This window comes from Lissotriton helveticus, chromosome 3_1 (assembly GCF_964261635.1).
Source record: "Lissotriton helveticus chromosome 3_1, aLisHel1.1, whole genome shotgun sequence".
Classification (NCBI taxonomy): Eukaryota; Metazoa; Chordata; class Amphibia; order Caudata; family Salamandridae; genus Lissotriton; species Lissotriton helveticus.
The window spans coordinates 456,149,218-456,162,912 of NC_136061.1; the positions used below are offsets into that span (position 1 = coordinate 456,149,218).

General features: G+C 41.2%; 1 protein-coding gene across 2 annotated transcripts in view; it reads right to left on the bottom strand.

The window, feature by feature from the left end:
- Positions 1-13,695, bottom strand: part of LOC144824622 (gamma-crystallin 1-like) — a 164,234-nt gene that overhangs the window by 43,473 nt on the left and 107,066 nt on the right. For both annotated transcript variants that reach the window (XM_078683677.1, XM_078683676.1), the window contains one exon: positions 858-1,100. In XM_078683677.1, the coding sequence (XP_078539803.1) occupies positions 858-1,100 (243 nt within the window). The remainder of the gene's footprint in view (positions 1-857; positions 1,101-13,695) is intronic.

The window sequence follows — 13,695 nt, forward strand, 5'->3', positions numbered from 1 at the left end:
TTTAAATCTCCCACGTCCCTGTTCTAAAATGTTGGCATGTATGAATACCCTTTGCACAATGCCTCGCCATCGGCTCTCTTTCTGAGATGTACATGTCAGAAACTAACTGCAAAATGAAATAAGGGTACTAAAGCGAGGCCATCAAGTAGGACGTTCACCTGCTTCTTAAATCCTGAAAATGTATAATGTCACTGCTGTAAGGTGAAATTGAAATACTTTTTAGCGAGAGGATGACTACACCTTGTGTACGTTAGTAATGTTCGCATTTACAACTTTCCTTAACCCTCGCAGCCAATTCATATGTTGAAGTTTTGTCTAATTCGTGTTGCATATTGAATAACAAGGTTATATAGAAAACTGTTGTTTTTCCGTTATCTCATGTCTGGGTAGCGAACGATATACTTGACTCAGAATATCTGCAGTGAATTTTGTAACCAAGGCTTGTCCGAGTTAAACACTGAGAAATGCAAAAAATGCAGCATATCCTAGTTATGCCTTCTCACAGAGATTCAGGCATTCTGCTTAGGGGGGACGTAAGAGATGCTCAAAGGGGAACTGTGTGATCAAAGCTTCACAGTTATTTCCTAAATTCAGTTTGATTTCACAATAATTGAGATGTTGGGTTTGTATCAAGCAAGACAGAGACAAAGCAATGCAGATGCGTCCTAATAGGCAACAGACTTAGTTAAATAGGTCAAAGCAAAACAAAACTGCTAAACATACCAATAATGCAGTTGCATTGCCCATACAATTATCCACGCACAATGTGCATACACCACTACTAATTAGAATGTAACTCCGGTGTATGTGATTTGTTCCTCCATAGGTCAGTGACACATTTCAGATTTATCACTTACCTGAGGGATCAAGCGGCAAGATCTTATGGAGTCATTCATCCCCATCCAGTGCTGAAAATCAGTATATTCACCCCGGGTCAGGAAATATTGGAGGCCCATGTAATTTGAATGTTCATAGAGCATCCAGCAACCATGAACAATGCGAATTGAGTTGCAGCGGCTAAAGTGAGGTCTCAGATCGATGTGGTCAGTGCTACACTCATAGGAGCGGCCACTGAAGTTCTGGTCCTCAAAGAATATTATCTGCAGCAGAAAGAAGAATGTTAAAATATCTATCAACATGAAGCCTTGTTTTAATGACCCTTGTAATTTAATGGGGCAACAAGAACAAAGATGAAATAAGTAATTAAATCCCCAGTACTCTTCTATTCTGCATCCACTCATCATACAGATGATAAAAAAAACATTTGCGCCTGTTGCATCTACCAAGGTATGTGGAAACACTAGGATTGTTACATATGTTAAAGACAAAGATGTTACAATAGACTATGTGGCATTCAAAGGAGCTGAAAAGTTCAGGACAATTATTTCACACTGTATGAAAATGGGTTGTTGGGTGAACAGCCACAATCCCTGTCAGAGTGAACCACAAAAGTCACTAAATAACCCTATGTGTAACCATCTGGTAGTGTGGCTAAAAGCAGTCAGGCTTAACTTAGAGGCAATGTGTAAAAGTATTTATGCAGCACACAAACAGAAATAAAGTGAAAACACAGCACAAACATTTTGTTTTTCATTTTAACTGAAGTTTAAAGTTTTTAATAAAGTCTAGCATATAAAAGTTCAAAGCACCAACCGCAGACATCTGGTTATGTGAGACTGTCAAAATGGAAAATATGGCTGACCGAGGTGGAGTGCGGGTTGGATACAAGAAGTGGATTGGGCCCAGTTTGTGCTTGAAGTTTTAAGGAAAAGATTCTGAGAAGAAAAGTGAGCAGGGCAAGGCCGCAGCCGGCGTCCGAGGAGGAGATGTCTTTGTCAGGGAGCAGTTGGATGAAGTTGCAGTGAAAATGTCTTTGTTTGGACTTAGCCTCTTTTTTGTAAGTCGAAAACCTCCAGCAAGACGAAGCAGGAGGCGGTCACCAACGAGAATTTCAGAAGTCGTAAAACCACTAAACCGAATTTGATGCTGCAGAGAAGAATGTAGCGTCCACTCGACCAGCAAAGCACCATGAGCAGATAGATGAGATGGTTGGTTCAATTCTTCCCTCGATTCTCAGAGCAGCTTTTAGCCCAAAATAATTTGTCCCAATTTGGGTTTTTTAGCTATCTGGGCACCTTTAGAATCACCACCAAGGATCCAGGACTGGAGGGGCACCAATTGGGCAGTTGAACACTCACTCAGGCTGAGACCAGATGTGCGTTCAATATGGTGGTAACATATTTTGTCCCTGTGGTTCAGAACTGGAGGCCAGCAAACTAGCCCCTGGAGTCACTCTGGTAGTCCTAGGTTCAAGTGATGAATCGGGATGCAAGCAGCACAATAGGCCTCTGAGGGTTCAAGGCAGTCTCCTGGCAGCAGAACAGTACTCCCAGGACAGTAAAAAGAAAGCTACAGCAGCAGGCAGCCCGCATAGCCCTGTCACAGGTTCAGAAAGTGAACTGAAGAGTGGGTCTGATGGTTCCTCTTTTATACCGGTGCCTTCAGTCCTTCCGACTTTCCTGCCCTGGGTGAAAAGGACTGGCTGCAATAAGAATGCAGGGGTGGCAAGTTCTTTGTCTGAAGGCAGAGCACAGCCTATTCCGTTGCAAGTGGGGCAGTGCTCATCTCCATCTACCCATCCTACCAGCAGGTTGCTTATTCAGTCACACCTAATCCATCTATTGTGTGACTGTCTGTGAGGAAGCATAATGTCCAACTGCCAACTGCAGCTAGTCATGTGACCTAGGACAGGCTCCAGGCACCAAATAACCAAGGCTGGAAAATGCCAACTTTCTAAAAGTGAGGTTTTCAAAATTTGTAGTTTAAAAACCAACTTTACCATTGAAGAGGATTTTTATTATGATTTCATAGATACCAAACAGGAAATGCTTACCTGGTTCCCAATCAAAGGTTAGCACTCATGAAATCCAATAAGGCAATCCTATGTTATCCTTTGAGACAGGTAGGCCTCAGAGTAGAGACAAACTAATTATTCACGACCAGAATATATAAAACTTAAAAGTGCATGTCCAACCTTTTAATTACAATTCACCTAGGGCCTACCTTAGGCCTGACATGTGCAATAAAGGGGGGGAGGGCCTTTGCTAGTGTGTTATATAGCCTAGCGTAATTGGCAGTATAAATCTGCATTCAGACTGCAATGGCAGGCCTGGGACATGTTTTAAGGAACAACTTAAGTGGGTGGCACAATAAGTGCTGAAGGCCATCTATTGCCATTAATGTTACTGGTTATTTGGTATACCACTTTACTAGGGACTAATGAGTAAATAAAAAATGCCAATCAGATGTAAACCAATCTTACTATGTTTAGGGGAGTGAGCACAGGCACTTTAGCACTGGTTAACAGTGGTAAAGGGGACTGAGTCCTAAGGCCAATAACAACAAATTTAGCTAAAATAGGAGGGGTGAAGGCAATATTTTGGGGGTGGCCCTGCAGAGAGGGCCAGGTCCAGCAAACGCTAAGATCCAGATTTATTTTAAACTAAAAATATGGAAATAGTAATGATCAGATATTCACCAAATATGACAAACATCAAATATGACAAACCTCATAAACCAAGACATTGGAGGATAGCTGTCCCTGTAGAATGGAATTCTATATAGTGTAGTATCAGGTTGGAGGGTGACGGAGGGATTCCCTATAAAGAAGTGGTGCCCTCACAAATCTGTCATGCTTCATCATCTGGCTTTTATCCTCATGGGGTCAACGCTGCAATACCCCTTTCAAGATGGATGCCACTTTAGCACAACGTTAACCTGTGCTATGTCATCAGCTGGGGACCAAAACGGCGTGATGCGCGTCATGGATCCTGGAGTCCCATATGACTCACACATATGAGATCGCAGTGCATATAATGGGACCCCCTCACACTGCAGTTAAACACAGGTGAGCCGCACACAGGGTAGGTCATTTCACGGACTCCTGAAAAACCAAGTAAGTGCAAGACAACCTGAGGGACCGCTCCCATGTGGGCTGGCCTCCTGGCTTTGTGCTTTAATATCCCTCCATACACTTACCTTCCTCAGATACATCCACGACGAATCAGAAGCGGTAACTGGCACTCAACCCATGTCGCAATTCTGTCTGGACTAGAGGGTAAGGCCTGATCCCTACCATTACCATGGTCATTCGTTTATCTATTTTTCCATTTTCTGGTGCATGTGTGTGTGTCTATATCCAGTTTTGTTTTCAAATTCAACAGTGTTTCACCTGCAATATTGAGGGCATGTCACTCCACTCCAACACACAATAGGAGTTAGACATCATGCCCTGGCATTTTTTTCACTTACATCTATGCCCAATGAACACCCCGTGTTTGAGTATTACTGAGCGTGTTATAAAACAGCATATGATCTTAAACAGAATATGTTTTTTCATTTTATTTTTTTAGGTTGTATTGGGACCCCACTTGGTGTATGTGATAGAGGTATCCACTTGATTTAATAGTATAGATTTACGCAATATTCCTCCTGTCTTGACTGCTGCATGGTAATCACATGATAGCACATATTACATACCCAACCCCGAATAAGGGTAGGGATACTTTTCTGGTCCTAAATAAACACGCAGATTCCTCCTGGGTACTCAAGGTGTGAAACATGTCAATCTACACGTACTAAAAGATTGCCATTCTTCTTAGTTAGAAGGACAATCTGTACATACTTTTTATCCATACCAAGGTGACCCTCAATTAAATCTGTTTTGATACCCCTGAGATATTTTTAAACACTATCAGCACCCACACCCCACACACTCACCATTGTGACTAAACCAAAAAGATCTGTGCCAAAGAGCCCTCTCATGGGGACCATGGGGTATTGCAGCACCGACCCCAAAGCCCAAGTTTCAATGAAGATGTAATAGTGGAAATACTCGAAACACCATCGCTCATAGGAGCTGTTGATGGCTTCTAGCAGCAACACAGGAGACTGGAAATCGATAGCGGCACTAAAAAACCAACAGGTTAAATTGCCCTACATGGTTCAATCATGACCGAATACTTAAGAGCCAACATCGCCCCAATGGCCTTTTAGAGATGATATCGCCTTCAGGCGGGAATGGTCCAAAATAACATGGAAGTGCACCCGTGCCTATACAAGAAATAAATGGGGAAATGAACTAACACAAAGATTACCTGACACAACAAAAAATCCTTAAACTCCCATCCACTCAGGTCTCTTCTTGCAGCTGTTTGATAGACACATAAATCAGCTTCAGGGAGATTTCCTCAGCTTGAGCTGCCATAACCTTGCTATTGGTACTTTCCTGTGCTAGAGGTGCAAGATAAACTCTCTGCATTGCTGAGTAATTCCACTTAAGGGTAGCGCTCGAGCCTTGGTTGGATGTTCCTTCTGCAGCTGATCCTGGTGGTAGGGCATCTCTGCTCCTTCTGGATTCTCTTTTCCTTCTTACCACTGTGCCTGGGGCACCCTGCTGGCTGCTAGGACTAGAGCTAGATGACTGGACAGTACTCTCATTCTCTGAGTTTGTAGAGCTAATATCCGAGTCATCTGTAGGAGAAAAGAACGTATCCCCTAATTCCTGGGAGTCTTCCAGCCCCTTAAGGCCTGTTGCCCCCTCAACCAGAGCGCTGGTGTCAATGTCCCTCCACGCTCAGGGTAGAGGCGTAAATTACATGGATTTGAATATCGATATTCACCAACCCCCACCCCCCTGTGGGAAGGTTCAGCAGTAGGGCTTACCAAAAGCCTCAGGGACCCTTTTTGTCCTTGTGTCAGTATTCCAAGATCTCTCTCATGGCACTCCACTCCAAAAGTAGCCCTCTCCTGGTTGCCACCATTACACTGCAGGTCAGTAAAGGTGAAACCACGCTGGTATTCCCACCATGGAGTATACAGTAGTAGTCACAACAGCTGGAAAAATGCCATGATGCTCTGTTGTTGGTGTTGCTGCTGTTGCTGCTGCAGTTGGCTGTAATGGGTACTTTGTCTTTCTCCAGGTAAAGCCTTAGCATTCGTTCTTCCATCTTCTGAGTTGATGCTCTCTAGCCTCTGTCTTCCCTTTAAGGCTGTAAGACACGGATTCCTGCCTGGTCCAGGCCCGGCAATGCGGGTGAGTTGTGACTAACATATGAGTCTTTTATCTTAACACTTGCTGGGCTACTTCTTCATTATTTAATCCTAATTTCAAAGCGGTAGGGGATCGGCTGAAGGAGCCATTTACTCAGATGCCATCTTGCTTCCACTGGCTTCAAGAAGAGACCCTAGTGGATGGGAAAAATAATAGGTTGGCTACTGAAGAACAGCAAGGGGCATCAGAAAGATTGCTAAAGCCTGGTTAGACACAAATACAAGACTAATGGCAGTGGAAGAACGGACAGCTGCTCTAGGAAATTAAGTTGTAAGGGCTCAAATGCATACAGAGGTGCATGGTATACAAATTACCGACATCCAGTGGCAATTAGAAGATTTTGAAAATAGGAAGCGCAGGAACAACCTGAGAATCTTGGGTATCGAAGGAGTTGTAGGGAGTGATATCTGGTCTTACATGCTGAACCTTTTAAAGGGAGCCTTCCCCGAGCTCCAACAGTGGACCTTGGATTCGAAAATTTAGTGTGTGCATCGCCATCCAAACAATTAGAAAGGGTAGTGATGGAATTCTGATCGCACTTTCGCTTGTAATGTGCTATTGCGTCAGAAATACGAATTGTGCAGAGAAATTTTTCAATGTGCTGCTATATGGTACAAATGCATCACACTACCCTGAATGCATTACACACTTTATCCAAAGACCTCCATGTTAACATGATTAACTATTAATTCTTTAATATATCACTTTTGACCTAAGACCTTATATTTTTCACATGCGGGGGCTTATAATGGCTCTTCTCTTCTCTCTCCATATTTGAAAAGATTTATAACAGTGGGACGTTACTGCATCCCACAAATATAGGGTGAGTGTTTACATCGATATTTGGTTTTGAGGAATTAACACATAATTTGACCCAGGGATGTCTATTAATACCATTACTTTTCTTTAGGACTATCCGTGTGTCATACAAAACACTACTTGTAAAGCTGCTCCCACATACTCAAGTTATTACTCCGGAACAGCGGATTAAAGTATACACACCTAAAGGGTCTCTTTGGAATGTACAACATTATGTATGCCCTTATATAATAAAAAAAGTAAGTAAATGCCGTGACTGGGTTATATTTGGCAGGTAGTCTCCATGGCAGCGCCTTAGCTGCGCCTGTGTCAGCGATAGTGTTTTGGTATAGGTAGGGGGATGAGAAGGTACTGGCGCGGTCTATGCGAGGGACTTTTGGGCGAATGTTCTGTTTCTAGCGATGGTAAGGTCTGTCCGTACCACTAAATTACTGTTACATCCCCGCTTATATGGAACATTATGTGTACCGTTAGAAGATATACATCTACCCTTTAGGCATTTGGTGCACGCCCCATGACGCTATTTATCACAATGACCAGTATCTACTATTGCTAAACAGCTGGCCCCTCTTATATTGTCAGTATGTTCTCTTCCTTATAGGCACTTCGTATTTCGAAGTTATTAAGAATTTTGGTGGTGACTAGGACGTACAAAATGTATCGATAAATACATCTCAGTAGGAAGTAAGTATACCTATCTGCACCAGCCTATTAGGCCTGTAATATTTTGGGGAAGTGATACATGATAGATCCTTGTCTACCTATAGGTGTGGCGTCCCTTCCATACTACACATGAAGAGTGAGCTTTTCCTAGACGAGAGAGATAACAAGTCGGGTCCCGTCCGTTTTTTTTTGTGCAACATTTGAAGGTAAAAGTAATTTTTTTTGGTTGTTAGCTCCAATATGCATTGAATATTAAGAAGGGCCATACAACATATTGTTATTGTTGTGCTTTTTTCAGTAATAAACTCCTTCGTCCTCTGATAAGAAGAGTATGAATAAAGTCTCCCTCGATACCAAGTACTCTAAGGGTGCAGTAACTATTCAGGTAATTCAGGCTGGTTACTATCCCCATTAAATAGCCCTCTATTGCTGAGATATATGCCAATCTGACGGTCACTGTGGTTGTCTGTATCCTTCCCACTATTAGATCGATTATGTGATAAGGTCAACCCAATAGGGCGAGCACTGTCTCCGTGTTCCCACACAAAGTGAGATATTCACTATAGTGTGACGGATACAACTTATATCAAAAAGGTATTGCTCTATAAGCTTAAGATCATGTGGGTTTATGTGAGAAAGATATCGTCAATAGAAAGACTTCCTATTTCTTTGAGATATTGTGGTAATACACCCTTTTTTGGGGGGCTATAAGGTAACACAATGTGGTGTAAGGTTGCGTGAGTTTGAGTGTGTGGTGGTCCAGGTTGTTGTTTCAAATGTAAATAAATAAATAATATAAGGGCATACCAGTAAATTCTTTTTTATACATATCTTTTCAGACTCAATATCCAGGTCTAGACATCCCATATTGAATTGTTTCTGGCTGGTCCTGATGAAGGTGGTCCCCACTGCTGTTTTTCCACCGAAATGCGTTGGCCATTTTCTCTATATTCAGATCAAATCACTATGGTCACATATTGGACAACAGATACAATGCAACAGGATGTTTAGTGTCTGTTTTTTGATGGGTTGTATGTTTAGAACGTATGTATGAGTATGTGTGGTGTGGCTCTCTACCTGGTTTAGTAGAATTGATATTGCTTTTAGAGTATATGAATTTGTGTACCTTAAGTTCTGGATACATACTGATGGTTCTAATGTGTTGATACAATATCTTCTATGAATTTTTTGAATAATTCACATTTAATAACTTTTGTACTAAGAAAAAAAGATATAAAGAAATGAAAAAAGTTTTTTTACAAAAAAATGAAATAAATGAGTTAATTCCAAAAAAAAGTGAAGATATGTTTTGTGTATGCCCTGTGGTTAAGAGGTATTTCCCGCGATAAAAGTATTTATAGGTCAAGAGGGAGTCTCTTAGTTGTTCTGGTATATCTCTTCCCCTCTACTCCCTGACCTGAAATCAATTTGAGAGGGGGTCCCCTTTCTATTCTATCTTATTTTCGGGCTATACATCTAGCCTTCCCTCCTTGCTTTTTTAGGACATTTTAACCCCTAATATGTCTTTCATAATACTAGCCGATATACATCATGGCCTTTCTATTGACCTACATACAGGACCAGCTGTACTGAACCGCCGCTTCTAGGTCAGTCATAAGACTTTCAACTTCTGGTCTTAATGTCTACACTGTTTTATTTAATCCCCCGCATGATACTCAACTTCTGGTTTGATCAGTGTTTCACGGAGCTCACATCTACTGGGCTAAAGACACTTTTCTCTTTTTTTACTTGCTTATTATCACTTTTGCTTATAAATAGTTGTTAGATTTCTGACTTGCACGTAATTGGGAGATTGCACTGGATTGACTGTTCTATCTTTTCCACCACTTTTGCATGATGTGCAGAGCCGTGAACATGAAGAATAAGAGCTGGCATGGGGGCAGAGGCTCTTTTCTTTCCTTCCTAGCTCTGGATCAGAATGTAATTAACAACACGTATTTGTCAAGATATTTTATGAACAACATGTTCTTAAGATGTGCATATCAATTGACATATGTATATATCTGTAATTACAGCCTAGAAAAAGTCTCTGGTGTTACGAAACCCGTGTCAGCTGTTTTTCCTGACTGAAAATTCAAGCTTCAATGAGAAATAATACTTGGCTCTTGTCTTTGAATTGTCGGATCTATAAATTACTAAGAAAAGTGGAAGCACTTCATGTTGATTGTTGTAGTGAGTGCTGTTGTACCCTTTCTTCATGTTAACATGGAGGTCTTTAGCCAAAGTGTGTTATGCATTCAGGGTAGTGTGATGCATTTATACCATATAGCACCAAAATGAAAGAATTTCTCTGCACAATTCTGATTGCTGACACAGGAGCACATTAGAAGAAAAGTGTGATCAAAATTCCAACACAACCCGTTCTAATTGTTTGCAAATTAAATAGGGACCGCACTCTCTTGATTGCAAGATACACAGACCGTACACTACTACTATATAGTGATGATGGCAACTTTTTATGATGACAGACACAAGCCAATAGAAGAATTGTTCAATGATCTAACAATTTCTAGGAAGGAAACACCTACCAGTACCAACAGAGAAGGACTTAGACAAAAATTAATAAAACTTGAATGCGCAAAACAGGAATTGTGTACACGGTGGGATGCCACCATCCTTAATAGGTACATTGACATAAAACAGGTCCCAAGGGGATTACGGGTTATCATATTCCTCTCCTTTGAAGACTTAGACATAGATTTACTGAATGAATGGGAACATTTGATTATGTCCTCCTCATTCGGCATAATGAATATAGTCAACAAATAAGCGGAAAGGAAGAGGGAGGCTTTACATCTAGAGATAGAAAAGATTAAGGGCGAAATCAGGAGTATTAATCTACTGGAAGGCACAGAAAAAACTATGAAATTCTGAAGGACATTCTAGCAGCCCACCAAATTTACTTAAAAGACAAAAAGATGAGGGAACTCAAACGGAATGAAAATGATTGCTGCAATGGCAGAATATTCACCTTTGCCCGAAAACTTAATGGCATAAAACCATGTCAACAGATGGTGGATGATGGATCTAGGGCACTTTCGAATTCAATTTCGGCCAGTGAATCGGACATTTCCTGTATCATCAACGAGACAAGTGAACTCTCTGATTTTACAAACACTAGGCCCAACATGAATACGGCATCCTGCTCCTCTTTTTTAGCAGAATTAGAGAGATTCAGGAAGGGAAAAAGACTGAACTTTACCAAATGAATAGGTACAAAAAAATGAAGAAGGGGAAGGAACCACACACACCAGAGAAAGGATAACTACACGATCTGTATCCTGCAACCAAAAGAACTGACACCACTACAGAATGTACCACATAAAACGTTACTACAAGGAATATGTAACAACAGTGTATCAGTTATCAATCTGTCTGATTATGATTTGTCTCAAAAACAAACAGATGTCTTATGTAAAGGTCTAATTTTGGTCCAACATCACGGGTGGCCTTTGCAAAAGGACATGTTGATGTGTAGAAATTTGTGAGACATTTAAAATAAAAAAAGTATTTTGAAGAGCAGCCAAATCATGTTCCTCCATTGATTCCACACATGTTGGAGTGTAATATAACTATCAAGGACATACAAGATATCCATCTGATCATATCATTAGATAACACTGAGCAAACCCCTACCACAATGTTATTCATTTTATCTGACTTGGATATATCCTCGAACCTTAATGTGGATAGTGGTTTGAAACCCAAATTAACGTTTTTGTCAATTCTACTTCCTGATAACCTAATAGATACGTTTCACAAGGCAGTCATCAATGACTTATACAAATTTGAGGATGAAACACAGATGAGACCCAGATCACCGATGGAGAATCTAGATAGACAGTAACGGCAGGCATTGGAGACACTTAGGTAGACATCCACAATAGTCATTAAGGAAGTTGACAAAGGGGGTACCGTGGTGCTGATGAACAACACAAATTAATTTATAGAGATTAACAGACAGCTATCGGACACCTCAGTGCCTTTAAAACTAGCCCCCAATCTAGTTAAGGGAACTATGAGGAAGACTGAGTCTAGATTGAATCACTGACGGGATCGGTGTCTTATTAATGACTTGGAGTATAAATACATGTATAACACATGTCCACGTGCACTATGTATTTATACCCTACCAAAAATTCTTAAGGGTGGAAATTTCCCACTGGGCAGACCCATTATTTCAGGGATTGGCTCACCAACAGAAAGGATCTCATAATTCTTAGATGTATATTTACAGCCCTTTGTACATAAACTCCCTTCTTACATATGAGATACTGGTGATCTATTGTGTATTTTGGAAGACATTGAATGGTTAGAGACTTTTCACTTTGTAACACTAGATGTTAACTCTCTGTATACGAGTATTAAATTAGAAAAAGGCTTAACACTTTGCCGCAGCTCGAATTCGGCCACGGCGCCGGCGTGGCTAGGGGGTGGGTGTGGCGCTCTCTTAATCATGATGGCTCCACGCCATCATGAGTCACGGGCGGGGTGTGCTCATGACGGCGTGGAGCCGTCATGACCCAGCCCACTCACTAATTCACCCGCATAGGCGGGGAATTAGTGGAGCGTGGGCGAAGCTGCAGTTAATGACGGCTCCACGCCGTCATGAACACATGCCGCCCGTGGCTCATGATGGTGTGGAGCCATCATGAGCATGGAAAAGGTTAACACTGGCTTCCACTCTTTCAACAAGGGAAGCAACACTGTCTGAACATACAATGATGATTTTGGACTTGACGAGATTGTTTCTCGAAAACAATATTTCTTTACATGGAAAGGAATGGTACAAACAAGCACATGGGGTGGCCATGGCGTCGAAATTGTCACCCTCATATGCAAATCTATAGATGGAACATTTTGAAAGGATACACCTGTGGTCAAAGTGCCCCGCTGAGATTTTAGAACATATTTTATATTGGGGCAGGTAGATAGATGACATATTTGTCATCTGGACAGGAGACACAGGACGTCTACATATATACCGTTTGAACACCTAAATGACAACACATACAATCTTTCCTTTACACACAATGTGAACTCCAGACAGATTGAATTCCTGGACGTTACCATGTATGCAAAGGGCTCCAAAATAGCACTCAAACTCTTTAGAAAACCTATGGCGTGCAACTCTTTTTTTTATGTATAAAGTGTGCTAAATTGCTTGCTCTCTCTCCTTTAAACATGGTCAAATTGGCTCACACCTGAACTTTTACATGCTGTTAATATTGAAATAGTTGATGTCAATATGAGTAATGATACATTCATGTATAAAAGCTACGTCGGATCTTTATTGACAAATTCGCCTAATATGAACTGCACATCAACCCTGACTCAGAAATACATAGTTAGGCAGGCTCTGAGACTCAGGCCGGAGGTTACCAATTGACAGGTCACAGGTGGGGTGGCACATGGCCAGCAGACAAATGCACTAATAGGTAACCCCAGATTGTTAGGCGCAACAACACCACAATGGTCCAGGGAGATTGGCCCCAATGAAGCAAACATGGCTGGAGTGGTATGTACGTTCCCAAAACTCAGACCCTATCTTTGTAACTGTTCTCCTAGCTGCTCTGTTTAATTAAACAAACTGTTCCTGTTTTGCCAAATGCCTATTATCTTTTGTCTTTTAAATGTATTTCATGTTCAAGCAACAATGCCCAGGTAGTGAATAACTTCTAAAATTTGTTTTTCACTACTGTGAGGCCTACTTGTCCCACATTATAACATTGGGTTACCATATTACATTTAAATAAGTGCTAACTTTTGTTTGGGAGCAGGTAAGCATTTCATATTTAGTATCCATGAAACTATAAATAAATTAATTGTAAAGTCCAAATTTAAATGAACATTTTGAAAATGCCACTTTGAGAAAGTTGCCATTTTACTTCTTTGCTATTTAGTGCCTGCAGCCTGTCCTAGATCATGACTGTGTAGTTGGCAGTTGGATTTTTTTTTTATCCTCCCAGACATTTTCACAATAGAGGGGTTTGTGGTGCCTAAATGAACCATTGGCTGGCAGGATGGGGACGGAGTCCACATGGCGAAAAATCAAAACCCTGGGTCTTGGAAGAACATTT